The sequence below is a fragment of the Oratosquilla oratoria genome, chromosome 5 (genome assembly GCF_046742065.1).
Source record: "Oratosquilla oratoria isolate Oo_2021 chromosome 5, ASM4674206v1, whole genome shotgun sequence".
Taxonomy (NCBI): Eukaryota; Metazoa; Arthropoda; class Malacostraca; order Stomatopoda; family Squillidae; genus Oratosquilla; species Oratosquilla oratoria.
Window position 1 is genome coordinate 55,853,102 of NC_134781.1, and position 27,574 is coordinate 55,880,675.

Sequence of the window (27,574 nt, forward strand, 5' to 3'; positions counted from 1 at the left end):
GGGGGGTAGAGTGTATATAGGGATGGAATGGGTGGGAATAGTTTAATGTCTTTTTCTTTTTGGCTACCTCCCTTGTAAGGGGGAAAAGCCTTGGTATATGTATGTATGTATTTTTTTTTTGGGGGGGGAGCTACCACTCTAGTAAGGGGGGGTATGTGCATGTATTTTTCATGATTTAGTATTGCAGTATAGAATAATTGTGCAAATAAATCAAGACAATACCAATACAAATGAAGCGTTCAACAAATTATTTGAATATAAACTGAGTCACATGTAAAAATGTTTTAATATGATAGGGATAACTAAACAAAGCACGATAATAAGGCTTATTTACACTGAGGTCCCTTCAAATAATAGATAACAAAAGTATACAAATATGCTTATAAGGTATAATACTTTAATACATGTCATAGTTTGCCACAAATATTGACTAAATTTAAAGATAAAGTAGCAGCTCTCAAATATAAAAGTTTTTGGTAAAATTACAGAATAACGCAAACAAAGATATTTGATGTAACTTGCGTTGTCCAATATCACTAAACCTACCTTAACCAAAGATTAAAAATAGACCTTTCAAATGCAGAAAAGAGTGAAAATGTGTTTACGTGATACTAGACTAGAACCAAGGTTTTAGTTTTCTTATGAAATTTCCAATCTCTGCTGGGTCTTTTAAGTCAGCTGTGAGCATGTTACGTAATATTGTGTCACACATTTCAAACTTTCTGCCTCCTGTCAGTCAAGCTTTCGATACTTGGCTGATGTAATAGTAAATAATTGAAAGTAATAAAACACCGATTATTACCAAGTCAAGGTCCGTGTTGTTTATATATATATATACACATTATATCAGTCATTGCTCGCGAATAAACATAACAATCCTAAATATACCTTTGAATTTTAGCATTTTAAATGGCCGTTTAAAAAAATATAGCTATTCCTGGCATAGTCGTTTTCTATGATTACTAGGTTTTCTATTACTATCACAATATATCTTATTGAATTGGATTTTGATTATCATCATATTCAATCTTATTACATAATAGTTTATTAATTATATGGTTTGTTATTGGTAACTATTAATTGTATTAATTGAACTGTCTTCCAACCCAAATAGTTTCTGTTTACACATATCGTGTGTATATCTTGGCAACTGAATTATTTATCAGTTGTTCTAATACTTTCTAAAAATTAAGATGAAGTAGATGTAGAAATACACCATATACATATGTTTATAAGGTATTCAAACTTGCCGCGTTTTCAGATATAGCAGTATTGCCAGCCTGGTCAGGTCAGATACAAACATGGCGGCGACAAGGCGGCTTCAGAAAGTAAGTCTCACATAATATTACATTTCGTGCCTAAAGTACGCATTTTCAATAATGATTTTGCACATAAGGTAATAAGTTGTCTCATATTGTAGATATATGTCCGTATACATGGAGGTAAATTGTAGTTTTGGGGGTTTACAACAACTAATCGCCCCTTTCCGTGATTTGTCGGTATATTGTGATAATACACGAAACCATTAATATTTCCTCGCATAACGAACACGTACGATCACCAAGCGATTTTTTTGTCACATTGAAATAGTGATATTGTTATGTGGCTGTATAGTAGATTATAACCATTTCAGAGGTAATTTGGTTGCTACACTGACAACTAAGGATTTGGTGCATTATTTTACAAATATACGTACGCCCTTCTCGTTATCTCAGGTGTAATTAGATTCGTTGCATAATTTACTGAAAATAAACTAATCAAAGTCAGTTTGAGGTCAAAGTTTGTATTCGAAGAACTTTTGAAATTACCTACTCAGTTACTCCCATGAATTTTTGGTGTTGGTATGTAAATAATCAGTATTAAAATTGAGTTCAACTTGTACTTTAACTTTGCACATAAAAAATAGTATGAACCACCAAACCTTGGGATTTCCTGTGTGTCATTTGCAATTGGATCTGTTGACTGTTGTCATGTGTTTATAGACAGTTGCATGATATGTTATTCTGAAATTCCTTTTTATTTAATTGGCACTAGGAAGAAATCTAGATAGGATAGATGTATAGATTACATTTTATCAGACATGCTGGTGTATTAGGCAAAATTTACAAAGAATTGTATTAAGTGCAACCATCATTATGCTTATATATAATATACCATGTTAAATTAGTATGGTATGTAATGTAGTTTGTACTGTTATGGTATTGCGGTGTACAAAACTGGGTGGGATTTCATTAGTGTCGTATAGTTTGCAAGTTATGTGCCTTTGTTGAAACCATTATATAAGAACATGTGCTTCACAGTTTCTATATCTAGGAGGATTTGTACTCGGATTTAGTAAAAGTATATGTACTGTAGCTATGTTCTTTATGATAAAATCTTGTCAAAATGTTGTAGTATATGACATCGATGACCTAAAAAAAAGCAATACCGTTTTCTGGTGAAGTGATCTTTAATTATTGCTTTGATTTTTTTATTTTTTTATTTTTTTTTATTTTTTTACATTTGATTTGATCATTTTTATTAACAATGCCACCAGCACACACAGGATACTCAACACCACCTCATACACTGCCCCACATTAGTTGTTCCCAGACAACAACACAACATTTCTTCCTTAAGTGACCATTGCTGGTTACCTGAGAGCTATGGGTCTCCTGTAAGAAGGAACTGGGGTAATGGATTTATTGATTGATTAATTGAGTGTTATACAGATCATTTGAAGCTTCATTTATATGTGTTTCCAGTCAGAGACCACATTTACAAGAGATCATGGTAAGAGTATACTTAAACAATGCCCAGCATTCTAGATTGGTGCATCAGTTTGTATAAGAGGAAATTATAATCGAAGTCAAAAATATTGATTTATTTTTATCAAAGCTTTTTTTATACTCTCCTTTTTGGATTAATTTATATACTTATGCTGGTGTTTTAGATGAATTTGACATTGTTCCATCATAAGTCTTGTTTTATATTCATGCCTCCCCCCCCCCTTACTCCAACAAACTAGGAGACCACTTTGTTTTTGAGAAACCGGATTTTGGGTATTGGTGATGAACAAAATTATTTCCCAATATAAACAAATGTCAGATTTCTTCAGATCTGATCTAACCTAACTTAATCAAATTGAATCTGGGATGTGTGTTATTGGTACTTTGCTAGGACTTCTTCCCATCTACTATACACACCCAGTCGGGGGTGGAGCTATGTAGCCAAGGTCAATACAACAGATAACATCTTACCATTTTAACAGTCATTATGAGACCTTCAGTCTCGTCTCCAAATACCTGTGCCAATTGGCAATAGTTTTTGGTGAGAATTTCAGCTCTAAAATTTATTGTTGCTATATTCCTTAGTCAACCAAAAGGTCATAAATATGAGCAATTTCTAGGTTTAAAATGTATATATGTGTATATATATATATATATTGCTTGTGCAATAACCAGGCATACATGATGATTGCACAAATGTGTATTGATCTTTAGGTCCTCCATGAAGGCTATTTCAAACTCCAATACTGTTGTAGAGGTAATAAATGCTTTAATTAAAATGTGCCTATGAATGCACAATGTGAGTGCACTGGAGTCTTAGTCTGAGTTTATTCTCTACTAGTGTTGCAGGGAAGCCTTTTCAAAGGAACTAGTCAGGAATAAATTTCAGATTAAGACTCCTGTGTTTCCTTTTCCCACTCACATCATGCTGTCAGAATGTCACGGCTTAGAATAGTACAAATGTGATTGACTGAAATGGAAGAGGCATTTCAAGTGGAATTGGTTTAATCAAAAGAAATGTCAACTTTGACAGGCTGTCAGGTGCTATCATCCAATCAGCTTGTAGTGGGGGGAGTTGGGTGGGGTTGTTGAAATTCATGTGAGCCTGCAAAATAATGAGATGTCTGACACAAAGCCATTCCATTCAGGTAATCATGTAATTCAAATTAATACCTCAAAAACAGCTTGTTTGTGACAATTTTTGTATGGGAAGAATTAGAATATACACGCCTACATAAAGAGAATAGTGGGAGATGTGATAGTAAAACAAGATATTCAGAGATGTATAGGGGAGAGAGTGACAGTGAGTTGGAGGCAAGTTTTAAAGGAGAGATGATGGAAGAAGTGAAGAGCTTTAAGTATTTAGGGTTGCAGTTATCAGGAAATGGAGGAGTGAAGACAAATTAGAGTAAGGGAAGCCAGTAAGCATCTATAGGGAATGAAGATTGTCGTGAGAAAGATGTATCTGGGGCTATATGCAAAGAGAAGACCACAAAGGGGTGATTGTGCCCACAACAGTATATGGGGCAGACAATTGGAATTTAAGGGAGATAGAAAGGAAGAGATGAATTGTTTAAGAAGTATGGTGAGAGTTATTACAAAGAAAGAGCATGCTGACAGGAGACCTTTTGGATAGAGTGAGAAATGTGGAAGTGTTGGCAGATTGGGTTATCAAAGAATATTGGGATGGTTTGGGCAAATGGAAAGAATGAGTGAAGAAATAGTAAAATAAGTGTGGAAGGCAGAGGTGTGAACTTAAGGAGACCAAGACTGGGATGGATGAATAGGATAAAGAGGGCCATGGGTAAAAGGGGAAAGTCTGTCGAGCAAGGAGGGATGAGGGCAATATTAGATAGGTGTGAGAGGAGAGTGGTTGTAAATGGATGAGGAAACGTTATGACCTGGACAGATTTTGTCTTGTGTGCTTTGTATTTCTTGAGCGGATGAGGGGGTGGGGTCATGTAATGAAGCAATAGGGTTAAACCAGTTCTGGCTATTGATCCCTGTAGTGAAGTTGCCGAGTCTTGCTGCATTGTCTTTGATCCAAACAGGGGATAGAGATGATCATTCATCAATGAGGAGCTAAAATGGGAAGGACAGTGAATTGGTTTCTGGGTGGATGTGGGACAGTGGTTTGTTTTCACTAGTCAGCTCCCATCATAAAGGAAAAGGTGCCTTTTGGTATGTAAGGTGTATGTATATGTGTACCAAGTTACTGATACTAGTTACTGTAGTTACCCATTTGATTTTATAGTTTTGTATCGTGTATATAGTAAGTAACAAGAGAAGGCACATGTAAACTCGCAAATGTGAACCAAATGGCTACACCAATGTTACTTTTCATTTTATTCTGGATATTACTGTTTCATTCATCTCTCAAAGGCCCTCAGTAGCAGTGTAAGGCAGAGTTTGTCATATGATCAGTAATGATTCGTAATCCTCAATTTACATACATGATGAATTATCAAAATCCATTTAGGACAATTTGACGCCCAAATTGTTACTTGACCCCATTGTCTCTTCTCTGCTCCCCCTCCTTTCCGGTATACTGTTTTACTTAGTTATCCTAATTGTAGCATAGGAAAGGAGCAATGCCCGTAGGGTCTGTTTTTTACTCTGAAACTGTCATACCTTGATGGGTTATGATTCCAACTTAGGATAGATCACTGTATTCTCCATTTATCATAAGCTAGATTTAGATTCATATATAGTTGCTAGGGCTGTTAAAAGATTTTTTTTTTTTTATTAATCTGTATGGACCACTACTTCTGTAGAACTCTAGATATGTCTTTTTCAATTCATGACCTTGTGAAACCTTTTCATCCCTAAGCAAGAGATCAGTCAAATTTGTCCATCTTTTAAGTGACATGACCACCACATCCAAGTCACCTTTTTCTCCATGATCCTTAAACGCTGGTGGGTCTAATGATTTTAATTTCACCTTGTATGGCTTAATGTGCCAAGTTTGGAATGACTTGTATTTTCTTAATCTTACATATATCTCCAATTTTGCACAAGGACCATATCACTAATGTATATTTCATTCTTGGGTGGGTAACAATCTTGCATGATACTTTATCTTTTCATCCATGTAATGAAAAGCCCCCCTTGTTCTGCAGCAATCTAGATCTCTCCCACAGTCTTACTTATATGTTTATCAGATAACAGTTTGTCTTTTAGCTATGCTCCCAAATTTTTCTCTTTTCCCAGTGTAATTGTTTCACTTCAGAAGGAATAGTTCAATAAAGTGAGAACATTTGACATGTTTGTCATCCTTTGTGTGGTTAAAAAATATGATGAACCTCACCTAGTCTTAACAAACTTTGAACATATCTCATTGAGAGGAATGATTAAAGTGGTTGTCCTTGCTTCCCCCTCTTTGGTTAGGGGCTAGAATTGGTGAATGTAACAAAAATTGGCATGCTCATGATGGATGCATCAGTTTTGCAATTTTGAAAAATAAGTAACACTATTGTTGTTTCCAGCACAAACAATATGTTTCAATTTCAAAATGCCACTTCTTTAGGAAAAATAGATCTCTTAAGAAGAAAAGAAAAATGTAAAACTGGTCATAACTGAAACTCTATGTGAATATGTGTATGGGTCTTGCATACTCCTAGTTGCCAGCTTGAATCCAGCACTTCTCTCCCATTCCCAGGAGTGACTGTTACCTGCCTCAACAGTCCCCAAATTGCATAGGGCAAAAGTGACAGTTTCAATCACAGCTGTATACCTTTTCATGTATGCTCTTCACCTTCAGTGCAAATCGCCAAATCCTGGCCAACAAAACACCAATACCTCTATCATTTTCTACAACTTTACCAATGAAGTACAAGCTAATGCATGATGACAATGCAAGATTGTACACAAGGTTAGAAGTGCAAGTAACTATGGTCCATAACAATAACCATAGTGCAGATTTCATACATTCACATTTACCAAAAGGCCTTTTTCCTCTTATAATAGGGAGTGGCCAAGTCAAAGCATGCACCCACACTACTTTCACACCCACCAAAAAAAGAAAAAAAAAAAAAGTCCTCCCTACCATCTTGGCTTCTCTTGGATGAAAAGTTATCTCTGTCCCCTGCTACATTGTCTTGGGTCACAGGCTGTGCTGAAAGACATTACTCCCACAGCAGGGCTGAACAGCTGAAATTGATTTATCACATTTCATTATACAGTACTGGACTAAAGTGATGGCCAGGCACCTGTCGCGAGGAAGCACAGTCGTCAGAGTCAAATTTTATTCACATTTAACAATCAGTTGCTCTTCCTTTCCTAAAGAGTACCTTCTGGAGACGCTCAGGCAGGGAACAGGCTAATTTTCAACATGTATCCAAAGATATTCTATCCCAACTAGCTCTCGCCTCTTTTTCTAATTTCTCATAAGTGGACACATCCTTTCCTTGCAAATCGGTTTTTACTAGGGCCCTAAGGTTCTCAACCGGGTTAAGATCTGGGCTTTGTCCAGGCCAATCTTTAACATGTTCAACACAACAATCATACAACCACTCTGTCACAGTCTTACCCGTGTGATAGGTTGCACCATTTTGCTGAAAATTTTCAACCTGGCATTTTTCCGTAGCATCAGATAGGTGATTGCACAATAATTCAAGATATGAAAACTTATTACACTTTCACCTGATTGCTTAGACACCAGCATTAATTCACTCTTGCCAAATCCACTAAAAACACCCCAAAACATAAGCCAGCCCAGGAACTTAACGGTACCCTGTGTGTAGCATGGGTTAGTGGGTCACTCCCCCAACGGTACACATTGCTGCTCTGCCCATCCACAATAGTAAAGTTACTTTCGTCACTCCACAGCACCTCCAGTCATCCTGACTCCAATCTCGATATTTTTTGGCGAAATCGACCCTCTTGGCCATGTTGGATTTCTTCAGGATGGGTTTCTTCACAGGGCAGCACCTCATGTAATTCAAGTCCTTGATGTGGCAGCATACTGTCCTCACAGACACACCACCAAACAGATCTGGGTTGTCCTGCTTGATTTTCCTGGCTGTGGTTCTTGGAGTAGACTCCAAAGTACATTTCAAAATATTGTGGGCCCGACCCAAAGTCTTCTTAGGCGTACCAGACCTGGTTTCGAAGATGGCAGATTGTTCCCTCCCTCCTCATAAAATCTGGCAACCCACCAGTGCACTGTTCTGTCACTGGCACCAATTTGCTGCACTATTTGCTTGGTTTGCAGGCCAGATTCCTTTAAAGCAATTATCTGGGAAGTGCCTCACATGAATATTCCCTCCTAGAGGTCATATTAGAGCCTGGAGTGGTAAAAATGTGACACATTAGAGAGAAAATTCTATGAGCACTCATCACAGCAATCCTCTTCCCACAACAACTAGATGCACACTAACTGCCATTTGTTCTGCCACGTGACTCAGACTATCCTACACTACACACGCCTGGCTATCACTTGTCTGAATTCAATACTATCTCCTATGGACATGGATATAAAATGGGCAAAATTCTTGTCCTCCCACCCGGCCATCACTTTTGTCCAGCATTATTAGTATCCCTCCCCTCTGTTTCCACTTGAAAAATGTACAGAGCAGACAAGTTCTCTTGTACACTGCCATTTCATCATCATTTACAGTGCTTCATTCACACCTATCTTTTGTATTCTGTCTTTACCTTGCTTGACAATCCCCTTATGTCTAATGATCCTTTACCCTATCCATCCACCTCATTCTTGGTCTTTGCTTCAACTTCCTTTTATACACTTCAATTTTCTACAATCCCCCTTTTTTTCCCACTCATTCTTCCATGCACCCAAACCATCTAGGCATTCTTTGAGTAACCCAGTCTACCAGCTCTCTTTCAATCCCCACTCTCCAACTCGCCTCCACACCTATCTCTCTGTTTGTCCTCTTAACCCCACAATAGTTCTGAAACACTTCATCTTAAACACATTTAGGCTCTTCCTTCTTGTGTCTTTCAGATTCCAAGTCTCAGATCTGTATAGTGCCAAAGGCATACTCACTTCCTTGTACAATTTTCTCTATGCACTCACCTCCAGATACCAATTTCTCATGAGACTTGCATTTCACCAGACATTTACTTACTTCCCTTAATCTGATTCACACCTCCATTCCCTGCTACATTTGACCTCAAATATTTCAAGCTCTCTACTCTCCAACCCTTCACCCTTTAACCTTGTCGATCCACAATCCACTGCCACCCTCACTCCTCACTTTTGTTCACATTTGCTTCCTCCTGACACAAACTAGTCTGTCTTCCAACTGAGCTACAAGTGCAGTGTTATCAGCAAACAACTGGCTTACTTCCTACTTCACTCCTCTCTCATTTACTAGTTCCAAACACTAAAGTCTTTGGAATGTGCATTATCAGTAAATCTGTTGCCCCAGGTCTCTCACATAACATACATGGCTCCCAGGTCATCAGCAACAGCCATCAGATTGGCCGAGAAATATCTCAAGAAAGAGATGTTGGATATCTTCTGTGTGGTGATTGGATCTAGGGCAGTTTACTTCAGTAGACAGGCCTATTCTGTGTCGGTATTGTTTTAAAGCTGAATGGTGGCTTGAACAGTCATGCTTGTGTGGTTCTTGCTCGACATGAGAGGAAATTCTCTGCAGGGTTCATGTATGGGGTGATTGGCAAAGTAGGAAATTTGATGAAGTCTTGTAGTGTTTGTTTTGTTATCTTTGTGTGTGGTTACCTAATTGTAGTATACCGTAAAAGAACAACGCTCATGAGACCTTGTGTTCAAAATTAATATAGTTTCTATTTGAGCGTTTCTCTATTCTCCAGTTGTCATACTTTAAATGCATGTATTGTTCCAGACTGGGCTATGTCGCCTTCTAAGCTATTCCAGGTATTTAAGCACCCATATTTTTCATATACTTTAGACATTTAGTCTGAATGGATTCATACGATTTCTTTAAATCGCCCTTCTTTCCCTCAGTGTGCGTTCTTGCGTAGGCCTATGTATTGTTTTATATATATATATGTGTGTGTGTGAGTGTAGTAATAATGTGTCTAAAATTATGAAAGGCGTCCGGCATTTGCTCCAGAGCGGTCGCCTATTATCATCGTGACACTGCAAAATTCAACCAAAACAAACTGACGAAAACGTAAAGGTGCTTTTGTATTATATTGATGCATTTGTTTCTTTGTATAATTTTTTCACATCAGAAATATTGTGTCCGGAAAGTTAAAGAATGAGATATTGAATCATGTTTATGCTGGCGGGTGAACGCAATACTTAGCGTTACACAATCGAACACAACCAAAGCAAACTTTTGTACGTTGGGCAGCCATCGTCTTAGTGACGTGTCTTTTTCTAAATCCTTTTTATTAACGTTATCATGATGTTAGTTCAGATTTGTTAGAGGTTGATATGTGCCTTTAATAACAATCCCATTATCCGTCTTCCCCCCTACTGTACTTGTAAGCGTTTTTCCCTTTCCTCATCATGCCCTTCCTCCTTTTCCCACATTCCCCCCCCCAAAAAAAAAACCCTCTTTCTCCATTTTTCCCTTGCTCTTTCTCATTCATTATCCCTTTCCTCCCCTTCCATTTTCCCCTCATTTGCGCCCCTCCTCTCTTCCTACCTTTTCCACTCCCATTTCCCTTCTTTTTTCCCTCTCCTCCACCCCCTTTCCAACTCCACCGCCCGAATGGGTATTGACTGCAACTGCGGTCAGCACTATTAGGACTTTGATTACGTTCCAGTGGACCAGTTATTCAACATTCTTATATGACTGGAGACAAATCTTACCCCAAAAAAGAAAGAATGTCGATAATTAACTTCCATTATACTTCTGTTCAGGCACTTTTTTTTTATCTACCACCTCATTGACTACCATTTTGGTGCAGTGTTTTTCAAGGATGGAAATGAATTATTTCTGACAAAATTTTGCATCTCCCCCCCCCCCGCTTTCCCTTTTCTTTCCCATGCCCCCCCCTTCACATCATTTTCTCTTCATTTCCTTTGGCCTACCATTCTCACAGTCGTCCAGCTTCATCTCCATTATTGTATCCTTCCACTTCCTCATCCTCCCCACATAGTTGTATCACAATGACACGACTAGATCGACATATGTAACCAAGTTGACTATTTCCCCTTTTCTTTCCAGGAACTTGCTGACATCCGCAAGTCGGGAATAAAGTCTTTCAGAGACATCCAGGTGGACCAAAGCAACATACTGACGTGGCAGGGCGTCATCGTCCCGGTACGTACGAACGACATCATTTTCGGAACTCCTATGTGTAAAAATAAATTTTCTTGCCTTACTCAAGTTTATCAAAATCCAACCAGCATCTCGTACCCAATCATTCAACATGTCAGTACCTCTCATCAGTCATCTGGAGTTGATACAGTCTTTTAACCGGGGCAAAGACGTTAGCTTCAGCTATCACACCTTCCCTCCCACTGATCAAAACTCATTCCAGCTTCTCCTAACTCGGCTCAGCCTATCTAAACGTCGTGTAACCAATCCAGGCATATTCTTGGAACTTCTTGCGCTTATTATTATTATTACTATCATTTGTTATCAGTAATAGTTGTAGCATCGAGTGGGAATAGCGCAAACTTGCCCGCCACACAGCTGTACGGCTAAACTAACCAAACTAAGAAAAATGAACCAGTATTGTTTAGCAAGTAGTCTGAGTCCCGGTTGGCTTCCGAGGAGTTGCATTTACTGATTTATTTTATTTATTTAGTATTAATATTTTATTTTATAAATGTAGTTTTATAAGATTTCGATGTGAAATGTTCAAGTTTAGATCATGCATTATGGGAATTGTTTAATTCTATTATTATTAATTTTCAAAAGCATACATAATAGGTAACTGATTTCAAATCAGTTGCACGGATTAAACGCTACTTCACATTGGGTCAATTCTCGTTAACTTGTGTTCGAGCAGAAACGACATCGTTTACAATCTTTTGTTTTTCGAATCTCCAGGTGTTAAATTTACCTGTGCATCATATATTGAAAATCTGAATGACGAACTAGAGAAGCTAAGCTTGTACTAATGTTAAGACATATTTTTAAAATATTCTCAGGGAAGTCTAGAATTCTTTACGCGAAGTCATCTTGTAGTCATTTAAATTCACAGGTTTGGGAATCTGCTCAATATGAAGCGGTGTAAGTCGATCCAGCACCAATGAAAGCCATATATGTGAAAGAAGTATTGTTGAGTAAACATAGCTCAAGTTTAAAGCTCATGGGCCCATTGCATTTTTAACAACTACAGTGGAGTGACATTTATGGAAATGTGATTTAACATGGCATTTCTCAAGGAGGGAAAGGTGGGGGGGGGGCGGAGAAAGAAAAGGCGTGAGAAAGACATTTCGAGCATCATCCACGAACAACTGATGGTTACGTGCGAGAATTGTAATGTACTATACCTGTAAACGATTGATATGTGTGTGTATATTTATGCTTCATAGACAAGATGTAATGGGTGGAAGTGGGTACTTACCTTTCGACTAGGCTACCATTCTTTTTAGGGGGGAAACCCCATGGTAAATAGATGATAAATAAATATTTGTTTAATGGCCGTATCGTGATCATGCAGGTTGAATGTTTAAATACAGCAATAATTTGTTCTGAATTTCAATGTGGAAGTCGTCTTCGCGTGTCTGGGGGAGCGATATGGGAACACGCCGACTCAGCTTCTGCTGGTGCAGTTGGGAGGTTTCCGGTGTAGTGTATCTCCAAGCATCAAGTTCAGGATATTGTAGTTGTTGACCCAGATGATAGGTAGCTCGTGGGAGGAAGGGTTGTGGAGCATAGGAGGGGAGCAAAAGGTGATAATGGGGTTATTAAAAAAAGCTATAACTAGAGTGGTTTGCTATCAAAGTTGCAGTTACAGTTGATAGAGTCATAGACTATTGTAATTTTTTTTTTTTTTTTAGATTATGATATAAGGTCAAGTGGCACATTGCTTGGCATCATTTGCAATATATCGATTGTAAATTGTGCCCAAATGTTGATATGCAATAATTCCTATTGCTACCTTGTAACACCATTCCCAAACAGTTTTGCAATGGGCTTCTTGATACTCAACCAGTGACCAGAATGAAAAGGCAACTGGTCATTAAAATTAAACATGTATGAGTACTTCCAGTACTATCAGTGTTTTAAACATTTTCAAAACATGTAGGAATGGGTGTCTGGAGGGAAGGGCAAGGGGGGTGCAGTTGTCCCCACCCTAAAGATCCAGGAATGTTTGAAACTTTGCTGGTCATCATGTTTAATTTTGTTACTGTAATCTTTTAAGTTATAGGATATCAGCGTATAATTGATGAAAGCCAAAATGTAACTCGTGCAGATAATGTAAATATATACCTATGTGGCCAGTTTAAAGTGTGTATCTTGACCTTACACCATTAACCATATATTTAATTTTTGCCACACACACACATACATGCATGACTCGGTGGCACAGTTGGTAGAGTCCCCAACTGTCACTACAGCAGTCCAGGTTTGAATCCTGCCCAGGGCTGAAGTAATTTCAGTATCGCTGCACTTCGAGTCGTTACTCCAACTCTCGTGGGTGGGGAGTTGGGGGAGGGGGTGTGCATGTAAGGTCACAGCATTACACATTGATTGGTCATACGAGCTCCGAGCTCTCTTCCAGGAGGGAAATAACTGTCGATCACGAGTCCAGCACGTGATCCAAAGACCAAGGTGAATCACACACACACATCCTGTGGATGACCCAGATAGTCCCTAGTTATAGGCATTTCAAACTTTTACCCATCTACAGTATTTTATTTATTAGTTGTATTTGTGTTTTTTTTGTTTTTTTTCTCTCCTCATCATAATTCATCTTACTTTTGACTTCATTCTGATGTATTGTCTTCATCTTTTATTCTTATGATCTGTGTTATCTGCAAACTTGTGACTTCATTCTTATGTATTGTGTTCATCTTTTATTCTCATGATCTGTATTATCTGCAAACATGTTAGTATAGCCATATATATATACATACATACATACATGTGTGTGTGTGTATTTACCTAGTTGTATCTTACAGGAAGGGGAGCTATGCTCGTGATGTCCCATCTCACTACCTCACCATACATAATTTGCTCTTAAATTCTTGTATTGTTTTTGCACACGCTATTGTTTTGTCTAGTAAGTTCCATACATCCACCACTCTGTGGAGAAAGCTCTTTTTTGTCTTCAATAACTGTCCTTTTTGAGTTTCCTTCCATGTCCTCTTGTGTTTCTCTTATCCCAATTTAGTAAGTCTATCAAGGACCATCACACCTCTCATAATTCTGTAGATGGTCAACAAGTCACCTCACCTCTTTCTCTTCTTTGTTCCAGGGTCGGTAGTTCTAGTTTTGACAATCTTCACATGACATTTTTTATAGTGTTGGGGCCATCTTCGTAGTTGCTCTCTGGATTCTCTCGTTTTCCATATACAGGTAGTTCTCGATATATGCGATTCAAGAATTTGCACCACTTTTCGATATATGCGGGGATATATTCGAAGATATGCGATTTGACTAAAAAAAAAAAATAGTCGCGGCCGATTATTTTTTTCAAAATATCTATTATATATTTGAAGTTGGTGCGCATAAAGCCGTGTGGTAACACTGGCTGCATCAGCTAGGTAGAGCTGGCATCACTGCTGTGTTATCACAACAACAACACCGGCAGCTGTACAGACGGCATCGTCTTAGGCATCCTTCCTGTTTCACAGGCCAAACCATTGTCTTTCTGCAGGTAATTAAGCTTTTTTGATACACAAATTAATTTTTTTTTTCGCAAACAAATTAATTTTTGATACTTATTACTGCCCCAATTAATTTAGTCAATTTTCACTCTGCAAGAATTATCGTTTATTCTCCGCACTGGGTAAACTCTAAGCAGTAAGCCTGCCTGTGTATCTCCAGAGCACATCAACAGTCAGTTTAAGAGTAGCAAGCAGTCTGAAATGTGAATTGTAAACAGACTGATTTTTCAAACAGCTGAAGAAAATACGCTTGGCGAAATAAGTGATGTTTACGGTAGCGTCTTTTCCCGAGGTTAATACTTACATGTCAGCCCCTAATCCATTGCCTTGTGCTAAAATGTATGTAAACATATATGAGATGCAGTATGTAAGCCCTTTGCCAAAATAAAATATGTAAAAAAAAAAATATATCAATCCGAGTTGAGAACGTATCCCCCTTTTTCCCATAGGTTCAATAGTTCGATATATGCGAATTCGTTATATGCGGGGGGTCCGCGGAACGGAACCCCCGCATATGACGAGAACTACCTGTATTCTTTTTAGTATTGGGTGACCATAGTGTCGCTGCATACTCCAGTTTAGGCCTTATCAGTGTGGCTAGTATTTTATTTACCATTTCTTCATCCAAGTAAGTAAAAGCCACATTTATTGATCTTAGCAAGTTATAGGTTTGCTGACAATTTTGTTTATATGTTTGTCAGGGGACATATCTTTTGTGATGATCACTCCCAGGTCTTTTTCAGATCCCACTTTTGTTATTTCCTTTTCACCAACTTCATATTGTCTTGATTTTTTTTTCTCTCTTCTTTTCTTTCCTCCAAATTTCATTATGCTACATTTTTTAATGCTAAACTTCACTTCCCACTTTGACTCCATTTGCATACCCTGTTCAGATCTCTTTGTAGCAAGTCACAATCCATTTCAGTACTCACTTTCTTTAACAATTTTGCATGATCTGCAAAGAAGTTCATGTAATATTCCACACCTTCGTCCATGTCATTCACATATATAGCAAACATTATTGGAGCCAATACTAATCCTTTTGGAACTCCAATAATTACCTGTTCCCAAGTAGAACTCTCATCTCTGAGCACTACCCTCATTTTTCTTCCATGCAAAAAGTCCTCCATCCATTTCATTGGTTTACCTTGTATCCCTCTTGTGGTTTCCAATTAATATATATTTGCAACTTTCTAGGTTTTTTGTCTTTTCTCCATCTTTTCCAAGCTTTATCCTGTCTTTCGCATTGATATACCTGTTAAACCAGCACTTAATATACACCTTTTCCTGTTTTTGCTATGGGACATATTTATCCTCTCCTTCTTTGTAGATTTTCATAAGAATCATCCATTTTTCTTCCACTTGTGTTTCTTCCTTGTAGAATTTTTCTCAGTGTTTGTGCAGAGAACCTGTCTGGTGCCATAACTAACACTTGCAGATAGATTGTAGATTTTTGTGTAGAATGCTGCTGGAATTATTTTGTTATATTTTGTAGTGTGTAAAGGATAAGTTAGTTCAAAGACTATTAAAGATTTGGTTGTCTGTAATTTTCATGTGTTTTGCTGCAGGGAGTATTTTGGTTTCCGAGTGTAGATGTACTATTTGAGTTGTTTTGGAGCTGCCAGTTCTTTTACTTAAGGTTTTATTTTGTTACTTAATTGTTCAGATGTGGTGTGCACCTTCCCATGGTGGTTCCAAATTGTGTGGATAAAGGAGAAATAACTCGCATGGGATCCCACCAATGTCCACCAGTCAAAGCACGTCATCATAAACCCAGGTTCTTGATCCCATCATGTCAATGCACCTATTCATTAATTCACTTATTTATTGGTTTAGGTATGTTACAGAGGAATTGGATGAGTGAAATTCAGGTTCATCATTTAGAATGGTTATGCTCTCTTACATGTTATTTTAATAATTTGTTTCATTTTGCAGGAGAATCCTCCCTACAACAAAGGCGCATTTCGCATAGAGGTGATTTTCCCAGCAGAATACCCTTTCAAACCTCCAAAGATCAGTTTCAAGACTAAGATCTATCATCCAAATATTGATGAAAAAGGACAGGTGAGATATAAAGAAGGCTTATGCTTTGATCGTCATTCTATATATCAGATAAGAATACTTTTTATTCAGCTGTTACATGCTCTGTGAAAGGTCTAGGCATGATATTTTCTTGTTGGAGCTCAGTAATTGTAGACACAGACATCATTATACTACCTGGATCTTCATGCTTCCTCATGCACTGCAGTAAGTCCATTCAAATACCATACTCCCTGGATGAAAGTACATTTACAGTACATTAAGACAAGGTACATATGTGTGTGTTTGTGTCAAGGAACATTGGCCTTACTGGATCATTACTTGCAGGTACCTGTCATTGGTGTGTGTGATAGTAACCAAACTAATAATATTTTTTTTTTTTACAGGTTTGCCTCCCAATTATTAGTGCAGAGAATTGGAAGCCAGCCACTAAGACAGATCAAGGTTAGTACTAGGTACCTATTCTGTCCCTAATTATACATATATATATATACAAATGTTTTTTCCCCCTTACAAGGGAGGTAATCAAAAACAGACTCCACTCCCACCCTTTTCATCCCCACATACTCCACTCCTATTCACCCCTCTCCCTCCCTCTTATCTTGGCTCCTCTTGGATGATGGGTCATCCCTGCATCCCTGTCAGAAGCAATGTAGCAAGACCCAGCACATCTACAGCAAGGCCATTTCATTTAATCAGCAACCCCCCCTTTCTATCCCCTCGTGCAGAAAAAAAAGAAGATTGGGAGAAATCCCTTTGGGCTGCATCAAATATCATTCACACACACTCCCTCACCCCCATCCCCCACCCACTCCCTTCTATGCTTCACAGCATCATCCATATGAGGTCTGTAAAAAAATATATACAAACTGTTTGAATTGCGCTGCTCCAGTTGGTTCCAGGGGAATTCGCTTGGTGTCACTAGGTTCACATAGATCAGCTGATTACAAGGCCATTTCCCAATTGCAGATATCTTTATTTGTGTATTAGCTACGTAGTTTTTAGTGAAGTGTGATTTTTTTCGTTTGGCAGATTTCAGAATCAATGGCATGAAGGAGCAACAATTTGCTGTGAAATTTTGTGTTAAACTTGGAAAATCTGCTTACAGTGATGTTGCTATGAAGTGTATGGCATGTTTCAAGTAGCATGAGTGTTTTAAGGATGGTCGACAGTCAATTGAAGATGATAAGCATCCTGGACATCCTTTCACGTCAACTGACGACCCACATGTTTACAAAATCAACACCCTGGTGTGGGCAAATCGACGTCTGACTGTCAGGGAGCTTCCTGAAGAGTGTGGGATATCAGTTGGATCTTATTACGAGATTTTGACAAAAAGATTGAAGATGCACTGCATTGCTGCGAAATTTGTGCCATGCCTGCTGATGGATGAATAAAAAGCTCATTGCATCCAGGTTTGTCAGGAACAGCTTGATTGTTCAGAAGATGAAAACTTCTTGTCCAGGATCATAACAGATGATGAGTCATGGGTTTATGGTTTTGACATGGAAACGAAAGCCCAATTGTCGTAGTGGATGAGTGAAACATCCCCCAGACCCAAAAAAGCTTGCCAAGTTCGATCCAAGGTCAAGGTGATGCTGACAGCTTTCTTTGATGCTAAGGGTGTTGTTCACCATGAGTACCTCCCCGAAGGCTCCACAGTGAACGAGACTTACTGCACTGAAGTTCTGAAACATTTGAGGGACACCATCCATCGCAAAAGGCCAGAAATGTGGAGTGGTGACTGGTTTTTGCAGCATGACAATGCTCCAGACCATTCGGCCCTCAGAACTCGTGAGTTTTTGGCCAAGCACTCGATCACTGTTCTTCCCCATACTCACCTGACCTTGCTCCTTCCAATTTTTTCTTCTCCAAACTCAAAGACCCTTGAAAAGAAGAAGATTTGAGATGATTCCCAAGATGCGATGAAGGAGCTGAAGGACTGAAGGAAAGGTTCAGAGAATGAGATGGAGGGAATATAAAATTAAAATTAGCTTATACCAACATAGATGGATTAATCTCAAGATTAAATGAATTAAACAATTACCTGTCAGAAACAAAAACATATGTAATGGGAATTGTGGAGACAAAAGGGGTCCACTAGTACCAGTGTTACATACATACATACATATACCAACGGCTTTTTCCCCCTTAGCCAAAAAGAAAAAGGCATAGAAATCACTCCCACCCATTTCATTTCCCATATATTCCACTCCCCTCCACCCTCCTCCTCCCCTCCTATCTTGGCACCTCCTGGATGACGGGTCATCCCTGCATCCTGTCCACTGCCCTGGGTCAGAAGCAGTGTCGCAAGACACAGCACATCCACAGCAAGGCCGCTTCATAAATTTGGCGACCCTTCCTCTCCATCCCCTCATGCACAAAGGAGAAGACGGGGAGAAATCCCTTCGGGCTGCGTCAAATTTTTTCTCATACATACTTCCTCACCCCCCATCCCCCACCCACTCCCCCTCATGCATCACAGCTTCATCTATACGCAACCCTTCTCCATTCATCCCTATCTTCTGTCCTCTCCCGTCCTTCCTCCACAGACATTCCTCTCTTTTGTAAAGCCCCTTTCACCCCATCCATCCATCTCATCCTAGGACGCCCCCTCATATTCACTCCTTCCACCTCCGTCTTCCACACTTCTTTTACTAATCTTTCTTCACTCATTCTTTCCATGTGTCCAAACCATCCTAATTCTCTTTCATCAACCCTATCTCCCAGCTCCCTTTCCACCCCAGTTCTCCTCCTCACCTCCTCATTTCTCACTCTAGCCTAGTAACCCCTATCATACTTCTCAGACACCTCATCTCAAACACATTCAAACTCCTTCTCTCTTCCTCTCTCATGTTCCATGTTTCTGCCCCGTACATTGCTGTTGGCACAATCACTCCTTCATATAACCTCCTCTTAGCATCCATTCCCAGATGTCTATTTCTCATTACACTTTTTAATCCACCAGGGCATTTACTTGCTTCTCTCAATCTACATTCTACCTCCACCCCCACTCCTCCCTTTCCTGTCACATTCGCACCCAAGTATCTAAAACTATCCACTTCCTCCAGTTTCTCACCCTTAACCCCTTCCATACGGTGCCGCACACGTAGGCGTCATGGGGAGCGAGTGTATTCGCGAGGCTGCCATATCGGCGTCTTGATTATATTTATTGTAGTCGCCCCTCCATAATGACATTCTTTCTAATTCTTTTGTAATCGCATTTTCTATGGTTATCAAAATTCACGGGTGAAGAGAGAACGATTGATATAAGCGGTGACTATATTTTATGATGCGAGTATTATTACGACACGTCGTACGGCTGGCATTGGCTGCTGCCACCGAGATCTAAGTCCATGACACCTACGTGTGCGGCACCGTATGGAAGGGGTTAATGCTCACTTCCAGCCTACTGTCACTCTCTCCCCTTGTACATCTCATCACCTTACTTTTGCCCAACCAGTGTTGGACATGTATTATAATCACTGGCTCAGAAGTAAGGAGAAACAATGTGTAGTCATGTTCCTGGTTAAGAAAAACTTAAATGTGATAAAAGTTACTTGAGAGAACAGGGTAGAGATGATCACAATAAGAGTTGAAGATAGCAACATGAAAAGCAGAAAGTTTGTGGTGATTTATGTGCCCCCAAAACTGAGGTCTTGGAGATGGATTATTCCAAAATATTAAATGATATGAGATTTTCATTAAACTAGATGCTGAAGGATGGAAATAACACAGTACTCATTAGAGATTTTAATTGCAAAGAAATATAATGGTGAGAGATGACAGTGAAAGGTGGAGAGGATCAATGGGGAAATGTATTACTTAGCATGACTATAGACCATACAATGGCACAATGGGTAATAGAAAACACTAGATTTAGAAATAATGAAGAACTGTCGAGACTATTTATTTATGTCAGAACCTGAAATAGTAGACAAAATTGAATACAAGACACCAATTGTGAAGGGACCACATACTATTCGAGTTATAACTATAGGAGGAAATATATATAAAGATAAATGAGAAACAGAAAAGGAAGACTGATGTATAGTCAGGTGGACTTTGGAAACTTAAGAAAAAAAAATTCTTAAAGCAAGCTGGGGGAAATTTCTATGTGGAAGAAAAATGGATGATTCTGATGAAACTCTTGGAGTAGGGTATTGGCTGCTTGTTATTGTGGCATAGTAGCATGTAGTTGATACTTTAGGGTCTATATGGGGCGCCCCTACAGACCAGAGCTACACATCATTTTATCTATGATGGAGGAAAACTCTGTTCATAGAGAAATGATGACACTTTTATACTACGACTGTCCCTCCGTTATGCTGTCCCCCAACCCCTTGTTGCTGTCCTGTACCATTTCTCTGAGTATTCTTTTTCTGTGGTGGGGGAAAAGAATACTGCCACCAAGTATTCCCACTTGGATCGTAAGAGGCGAGAAGAAAGGGACGGGGATTGGGACTAGGCATCCTTCTCCTTGTAGCCCCACAGGGGACATTCCTAAAAGAAAAAGTAAAGGCATAAGAGGGTCTGGGAGTTTTCCGACCAGCACCCTAAGGTTTGGGTCTTTTAATGTGCATGGATGTGGTACAGATGAGAGTAAAAGGGAAGAGATAGGTAGTATGTTTGTGAGAAGAAAGATGGATGTGTTGGCTTTGAGTGAAACTAAGTTGAAAGGGAAGGGTGAGTGTAAGTGGGAGGTTATCAGGAGTGAAGAGAGGGCGAGGGAGGGAAGGGGTGGCTATTCTAGTAAGTGAAGAGATAGGTAAACGTGTAGTGGAGTGGAAGGAGGTTTCCTCAAGGATAATGTGGATGAAGGTGAAACTGGGAAAGGAGATGTGGGTCTTTGTAAGTGCATAAGGGCCTGGCAATGAGAAGAGTGTATAAGAAAGGGAGGCTTTTTGGATAGATTTAAATGAGTGCATAGAGGATTTAGGGAGAAATGTCAATGTAATAGTACTGGGAGACCTTAATGCTAGGGTAGGAAATGGTCCAATTGATGGAGTGGTTGGGAAATGTGTAGTTCCAGGAAAGAATCGTAGTGGAGAGTTGATGGTGGAAATGTGTCTATAGAGTTGATGATAGCAAATACAGTGTTTCAGAAGAAAGTCAAGCATAAGTACACATAGGAGAGGGTGGTGGATGGAAGGGTGGTAGATAGAGCGTTAATGGATTATGTAGTGGTAAATAGGATTATGTAGTGGTAAATAGGATTATGATAGGAAGAGTTAAGGATGTACATGTGCTAAGGGGAGAGGGTGGGGGAATATCAGATCATTTTTTGGTGGAAGGTAAGTTGAGAGTGGAGGATAGATGGAGAAAGAGGAAAGGGACAAAAGGTAGGGAGGTTCTTAGAGTGAACTCTCTGAATGAAAAGGAGGAGGAGTACAAAAAAGAAGCTGAATGAGGAGTGAGAGGGAGTGAAGGATAGAGTAGAACTAGGTGTGGAGGAGGAATGGGGATGGTTCAAGGAGAGAGTCACAAAGTGTGCAAGGATGGTGTGTGGAACAAGAAAGACAGGAGAAAATAGAAGGAAGGGTAGTGAATGGTGGGATGAGGAAACAAGGAAAGTTGTAGAAGAGAAGAAGTGAGCTTTCACAGATTGGTTACAAAATAGGACAAGGGAGTCATATGAGAGGTACAAAGAAAAGAAAAGAGAAGTAAAGAAAAATGTAAAGGAGGCAAAGAGGAGAGCAGATGTGAAATGGGGTAAGAGTATGACAGAAATTTTTGAAAGTAATAAAAAGATGTTTTGGAAAGAAATTAAGAGAGGAGGAGGAGGCGAATCAAGTAGAGAAGAAAAGGTAAAAGGTGCAGATGGAGAGATGATAATGGAAGAGAAGGCAGTAAGGTGAAGATGGGCAGAATATTTTAGGGAGTTGCTAAATGTGAAGGAGGATAGGGAGGGAAAGATAGTTGCAGTGGGAAATGCTAAGAAAATGACCGTGATGAGTGAGGAAAATGGAGGAGAAATAAGGAAGGATGAAGTGAAGGCAGTTGTTAAGATGATGAAAGCAGGTAAGGCACCTGGTCTGGATGGATGCCATGCAGAATGTCTAAAAAAAAAAGGAGGTGCAGCGATGGGACTGGCTGATGAGGTTATTTAATGTTTGCTGGAGAGAGGGTAGAGTGCCGGAGGACCGGAGGAGTGCCTGTATAGTTCCTCTTTACAAGGGAAAAGGGGACAAGTGTCAATGTAGTAGTTTCAGAGGAATTAGCTTGTTAAGTGTAGTTGGGAAGGCTTATGGGAGGATCTTGATTGAGAGGATTAGGAGAGGAACAGAGGGAGTAATTGGTGAGGAACAGTGTGGATTTAGGACGGGTAGAGGTTGTGTAGATCAGATCTTTGTGGTAAGACAGATATGTGAGAAAGCTATAGGAAAGGGGAAGGATGTTTTTTGGGCTTTTATGGATCTGGAAAAGGCTTAGGATAGGGTAGACAGAAAGGCACTGTGGGAGGTTATGCAGATATACGGGATAGGAGGAAAGCTTCTGGGAGCTGTCAAGAGTTTTTATGAGAGTAGTAGAGCTTGTATCAGGATTAGAAATGGAGAGAGTGAGTGGTTCAAGGTAAAGGTGGGACTTCATCAAGGATGCGTTATGTCGCCCTGGCTGTTCAACTTATACATGGATGGGGTAGTGCGAGAGGTAAATGCAAGGGTAGTGGGTCAGGGATTGGAGATGGTTAAAGAAAATGGAGAAAAGTGGGAGGTGAGCCAGCTGTTGTTTGCGGATGACACTGCGCTTGTGGCAGGATCGGAGGAGGGATTGAGGAAGTTGGTGACAGAGTTTGGGAGACTATGTGATAGAAGAAAGCTAAAGATAGATGTGGGTAAAAGTAAGGTGATGAGATGTACAAGGGGTGAAAGTGGCAGTAGACTGGAAGTGAGCATTAAGGGAGAGCGACTGGAGGAAGTGGATAGTTTTAGATACTTGGGTGCAAATGTGGCAGGAAAAGGTGGAGGTAGAATGTAGATTGAGAGAAGCAAGTAAATGCCTTGGTGGATTAAAGAGTGTAATGAGGAATAGACATTTGGGAATGGATGCTAAGAGGAGACTGTATGAAGGAGTGATTGTGCCAACAGCACTGTATGGGGCAGAAACATGGAACATAAGAGAGGAAGAGAGAAGGAGTTTGAATTTGTTTGAGATGAGGTGTGTGAGAAGTATGATAGGGGTTACTAGGCTGGATAGAGTGAGAAATGAGGAGGTGAGGAGGAGAACAGGGGTGGAAAGGGAGTTGGGAGATAGGGTTGATGAGAGAGTATTAGGATGGTTTGGACACATGGAAAGAATGAGTGAAGAAAGACTAGTAAAAGAGGTATGGAAGGCAGATGTGGAGGGAGTGAACATGAGGGGACGTCCTAGGATGAGGTGGATGGATGGGGTGAAGGGGGCTTTGGTGAAGAGGGAAATGTCTGTTGAGGAAGGACGGGAGAGGACAGATGACAGGGGTGAATGGAGAATGGTTGTATATGGATGATGTTGTGATGCATGAGGTGGAATGGGCGGGGGGGTTGGGGGGTGAGGTAGTATGTGTGAGCAAAATTTGACGCAGCCCGAAGGGATTTCTCCCCGTCTTCTTTTATGCAATGGGGGGACAGAGAGGGGGGGTCGCCGATTTAATGAAGCGGCCTTGCTGTGGATGTGCTGTGTCTTGCAACACTGCTTCTGACCCAGGGCAGTGGACAAGGTGCAGGGATGACCCGTCATCCAGGAGGTGCTAAGATAAGAGGGAGGGTGGAGTGTATTCAGGGATGGAATGGGTGGGAATGATTTTATGCCTTTTCCTTTTTGGCTACCTCCCTTGTAAGGGGGAAAAAGCCTTGATATGTATGTAGGTAGATATGTCAAAGCAAAACAGGAAAAGATGTATATCAAGTGCTGGTTTAATAGAAGGTGAGGTGAAGCAAAAGACAAGAGATAAAGCTTGGAAAAGATTGAGAAAAGACAAAAAAACTAGAAAGTGGCAAATATATATTAAAGGAACGAATATGTAAAAATATGCAGGGAAGGAAAAAGATATAATAGAAAAATGTAAGGATCAGCCAAAACTATTCTATAGGTATGTAAATGGTGAGCTAAAAAATAGCAAATGCCTCACTTCTGTTTTCACTAGAGGAAAAATGCAACATTGGGATGAAGGGAGAGAAGCTCTCTCTCTCTCTCTCTCTCTCTCTCTCTCTCTCTCTCTCTCTCTCTCTCCCCCCCCCTTGAAGGAAATAATAGTAACACGGAAAGAAATAATGGATCAAATAATGAACCTTGATGTCGGGAAATTGCACGGCCAGGATGGAATAGCAAATTGGATATTAAAAGAATGTAAAAAAAAAAAAAAGTGCTGACAGACAAAATATATAACATAAGTAGCTCACTCAAAGAAGGGAAAGTACCAGAAGATTGGAAAAATGCTGATATTGTGCCAATTTATAAAGGAGGAAATAAGGAAGACCAAACAAATTACAGACTGGTTTCCCTTACAAGCATGGTGGCTAATATTTGTGGAAGAGCTATAGAAAGTAGATGGATAAAACATCTGGAGGAGAACAATATAATCTGAGACAATTCGGATGTAGACAGGGAAGATCATGTACCACAAATTTTATCCGTTTTTACTCAAGACTACTAGATATAATACAATAAATGGATGGATGGGCTGATTGCACTCCTACATACATATACCAAAGGTTTTTTTTTCCCCCATACACGGGAGGTAGACACAAGACAAAGGCATAGAAACCACTCCCACCCATTCCATTCCCTACATACCCCACTCCCCTCTACCCTCTTCCCTCCCTCTTATCTTGGCACCTCCTGGATGACAAGTCATCCCTGCATCTTGTCCACTGCCTTGGGTCAGAAGTAGTATCGCAAGACACACCACATCCACAGCAAGGCCACTTCATTAATTCAGTGACCCCCCACCCCCATCCGTCCCCTCAAAGATTGCGCTCCTAGATCTACAAAAAGCTTTTGATAAAGTCCCTCACAAAAAACTATTAAGAAAACTGGAAACCATAGGAGGGATACAAGGTAAACTATTGAAATGGATGGAGGACTTTTTGCATGGAAGAAAAATGAGGGTAGTGCTCAGAGATGAGAGTTCTACTTGGGTAGAGGTAATTAGTGGAGTTCCACAAGGATCAGTATTGGCTCCAATAATGTTTGCTATGTGAATGACATGGACAAAGTTGTGAAATGTTACATGAGCTTTACAGATGACACAAAATTGTTAAAGCAAGTACTGAAACGGATTGTGACTCACTACGGAGAGATCTGAACAGTGTCTGGGAATGAAGTCAAAATGGGAAGTGGACTTAAACACGGGAAAAATGTAGCATAATGGAATTTGGAAAAAGTAAAAAAGGATAGAGGACAGTACAAAATTGGTGAAAAGGAAGTAAAGAAAGTGGGATCTGAAAAAGACCTGAGAGTGATCATCAATAAAGATATGTCCCCTGACAAACATATTAACAAAATTGTCAGTGAAACATATCACTTGCTAAGATCAATAAAAGTTGCTTTTACTTACTTGAATGAAGAAATGGTAAAGAAAATACTAGTCACACTGATAAGGCCCAAACTGGAGTATGCAGCAACACTATGGTCACCCATTCCATCCCTGAATACACTCCACACCCCTGCACCCTCCCTCTCATCTTTGCACCTCCTGGGTCAGAAGCAGTGTCGCAAGACACAGCACATCCACAGCAAGGCCGCTTCATTAAATCTCCGTCCCCCCATGCATAAAGGAGAAGACGGGGAGAAATCCCTTCGGGCTGCGTCAGAAATTGCTCACACATACTACTTCACCCCCTATTCCACTTCATGCATCACAACTTCCCTGCATATTTTTGCATATTCATTTCTTAGTTTGCTGAAAAAGCAAACTAGAAATGAATACGCAAAAATATGCAGGGAAGAAAAAAAAACTATGAAAAAGAAATAATAGACAAATGCAAGGACCAACCTAAACTATTCTACAGGTATGTGAATGGTAAATTAAAAGATAAACAAGAAATAGTGAAACTGCGTCAAGGGAATGACGAATATATAGATGTAGAAATGGCTGAAATTATGAACAAACATTTTAAATCTGTATTCACAATTGAAAGTACACAAAATTGGGATGAAGGACAGAAAGATCCCTCCCATGAAAGAAATAATTGTGACACAGAAGGAAATAAGGGACCAAATAATAAACCTTGATGTCAGGAAATCACATGGTCCAGATGGAATTGCAAATTGGATACTAAAAGAATGTATAGATGAACTAACGGACAAAATACATACTATTAATTGATTACTCACTCAAAGAGGGAAAGGTAACACAAGATTGGAAAAATGCAAATATTGTACCAATATATAAAGGGGGAGGTAAAGAAGACCCAACAAACTATAGACCAGTCTCCCTTACAAACACAATAGCTAAAATATGTGAAAAAATGATCAAAAGTAGATCATCTGGAAGAAAATAATATACGTAATCCAAAACAATTTGACTTAAGACACAGAAGATCATGTGCCACTAACTTGACTTGTTTTTACTCAAAGCTAATAGAAACCATGCAAGAAAGGGATGGGTGGGCTGATTGTGCTTTCCTAGATTTGCAAAAGGCATTTTGATAAAGTAACACACAAAAAGCTACAAAAAAAATTGAAATAATAGGTGTACAACGAAAGTTATTGAAATGGATGGAAGATTTCTTGAACAGGAGAAAAATGAGGGTGGTACTTAGAGACAAAAACTCAAACTAGGAAGAAATGATAAGTAGAGTCCCAATAAGGTTTTGCATTAGCCCCAATAGTGTTTGCCATATATATGACATGGATGGTGTAGAATATTATATGAACTTCTTTGCAAATGATGTGAAACTACTAAGTACAGAACTGTGAATCACTACAGAGACCTGGATAAAGTCTGTGAATGGAGCCAAAAGTGGGAAGTGAACTTCAACATAAAAAAATGTAGTATAATGGAGTTTGGAAAAAGTAGAAATAGAATATCAGGGCAATATAA

The 27,574-nt window shown here is 39.5% G+C and overlaps 1 protein-coding gene across 2 annotated transcripts in view; it reads left to right on the forward strand.

Moving 5' to 3' along the window:
• The first annotated feature begins 1,266 nt into the window (after nucleotides 1–1,266).
• The window catches only part of LOC143025503 (ubiquitin-conjugating enzyme E2 L3), a 39,124-nt gene continuing 12,816 nt past the window's right edge, over nucleotides 1,267–27,574 (forward strand). Inside the window, exons 1-4 of one of the 2 annotated variants that reach the window (XM_076185268.1) lie at nucleotides 1,267–1,328; nucleotides 10,892–10,987; nucleotides 16,447–16,575; nucleotides 16,938–16,995. In XM_076185268.1, coding sequence (XP_076041383.1) covers nucleotides 1,302–1,328; nucleotides 10,892–10,987; nucleotides 16,447–16,575; nucleotides 16,938–16,995 — 310 coding nt within the window. In that variant the 5' untranslated portion in view covers nucleotides 1,267–1,301. Of the gene's footprint in view, nucleotides 1,329–9,588; nucleotides 9,628–10,891; nucleotides 10,988–16,446; nucleotides 16,576–16,937; nucleotides 16,996–27,574 lie in introns of those variants that run through there. The other variant, XM_076185269.1, reaches the window with a different exon arrangement.